This window comes from Haematobia irritans, chromosome 4, assembly GCF_050003625.1.
Source record: "Haematobia irritans isolate KBUSLIRL chromosome 4, ASM5000362v1, whole genome shotgun sequence".
Taxonomy (NCBI): Eukaryota; Metazoa; Arthropoda; class Insecta; order Diptera; family Muscidae; genus Haematobia; species Haematobia irritans.
In genome coordinates, this window is record NC_134400.1 from 153847238 (window position 1) to 153849505 (window position 2268).

Below are 2268 nucleotides of genomic sequence, written 5' to 3' on the forward strand. Positions count from 1 at the left end.
ATTCTAGAAACTATATTTTCTTTCCGATTTTTCTGAAATTGAAAATGTAGAGTTATTTTGGGACCATAAAAAGGTGTGCCGAAAATGGTGAGTATCGGTCCATATTGTGGTATATCCCCCATATAGACCGATTTCCCGATTTTACTTCTTGGGCTTCTAGAAACCGTAGTTTTTAGCTGATTTGCCTGAAATTGTAAATATTCTGGTATTTTAGGCTCACAAAAACGTGCATCGGATTAAGTTTTTATCGGTCCATTTGGTAATGTCTCCATATAGACCGACTTCACTTCTTCAGGGTGTCAGGGTGTAGAAGGCGCTCTGATCATGAAAATTGCTTGAAACTCAATGTAAAATTTCCAGATTTTACTTCTACAGATTTAAGATTTCAAATCAAGACGTTATTTTATAATTTTCTTGCACACTTACAAGAGATGTTAATGATTCCTCTAAAACTCAAACAAAAATGGTTCTTATAAATCCAGAATCTGATATAGTCCTCATAGTTGAAATCTTTAAATTTATCTTCGGGAAGTGTCCTCAAGCCCTCCTGAAATTTCAAAGGAAACCCTAATATTTGGTTCATGGTGGTGGGTATTTAAGATTCGGCCCGGCCGAACTTACTGCTGTATATACTTGTTTTTTACTAACATTGTGTTCCACCCTAGTGCATTAGCCAACTTAAATTTTGAGTCTATAGATTTTGTAGAAGTTTATCAAATTCTGTCCAGATCGAGTGATATTTAATTGTATGTATTTGGGACAAACCTTTATATATAGCACCCAACACATTTGACCGATGTGATATGGTATCGAAAAGTTAGATCTACAAAGTGGTCCAGGGTATAATATAGTCGGCCCCGCCCGACTTTAGACTTTCCTTACTTGTTTTGTTTTATAATTTACTTTTATTATTATCAACTTCTTCTCTATAATTCATTATTATAAATGGTCTGTAATGGCTTTTCAAGATCACAGTCAACTTTCATTCCATTATAAATGTGACATTCGTCAACACATATTTCCAGTGTCCTTGAGTCACAGAACAAACGTGGAGGACACGAATGATGAACATTTTCCACTTGTGTTCCGTTGCACATGGCGTACGTTGTGCGGCTTGTACAAGTGAAGAGTTTATTACCATCACAGGAGGAACAACCAGCGGCAGCTGCACAATCAGCTATCGCACCATTCTCAGATTCAGCACATTTAAGACTCAAGTGTACGCATACTCTATCCCTAGGGCAAACGAATGTTTGACTTCTGTCCATTTCAGCGCCATAGCACATATGAAAAGCTGTATTATTGATGCAGGCAATACCATTTGATCCACATTCACCACATTTGGCATCTGTGTGGAAACATTTAAATCTGAAGCAATTTTAAGGAAACTTCGCAAAAGTTTATTTATGATTTATCGCTCGATATATATATATATATATATATATATATATATATATATATATATATATATATATATATATATATATATATATATATATATATATATATATATATATATATATATATATATATATATATATATATATATATATATATATATATATATGTATTAGAAGTTTACGAAAATTAGAGTTATTTCTACAACTTTTTCAAGGAAACTGTTGGTATTTTGACCAGTTTTGTCGAAATCAGAAAAACATATATATGGGAGCTATATCTAACTCTGAACCGATTTCAACCAAATTTGGCACACATAGGTTAAAGTGGCAGCCCGATTAAGATTCAGGCTCACTTAGACTATTCAGTCCATTTGGCACACATAGATACAATGCTAATTCTACTCCCTGTGCAAAATTTCAATTAAATCGGAACAAAAAATTGGCCTCTGTGGTCATATGAGTGTAAATCGGGCGAAAGCTATATATGGGAGCAATTATCTAAATCTGAACCGATTTCAACCGAATTTGGCACGCATAGCTACAATGCTAATTCTACTCCCTGTGCAAAATTTCAATTAAATCGGACTAAAAGATTGGCCACGGTGGTCATATGAGTCTAAATCGGGCGAACTGTACTTCTAGTGCAAAATTTCTACAAAATTGGGGTAAAACTCTGGCTTTTGGGACCGTTTTAGTCTATATCGGGCGAAAGATATATATGGGAGCTATATCTAAATCTGAACCGATTTCTTCCAAAATCTATAGGGTTCTATTCTGACCCAAAACACATACTTGTGCCAAATTTGAAGTCGATTGGGCTAAAACGGCGACCTAGACTTTGATTACAAAAATGTGTTCACGGACAGAC

At 34.6% G+C, this 2268-nt stretch overlaps 1 protein-coding gene across 1 annotated transcript; it reads right to left on the minus strand.

The window, feature by feature from the left end:
• Positions 1 to 926: 926 nt before the first annotated feature.
• On the minus strand, positions 927 to 1286 carry LOC142235831 (uncharacterized). Its single transcript, XM_075307088.1, has one exon. The coding sequence runs from the start codon at positions 1284 to 1286 to the stop codon at positions 927 to 929; it is 360 nt and encodes a 119-aa protein (XP_075163203.1).
• Positions 1287 to 2268: the final 982 nt, after the last annotated feature.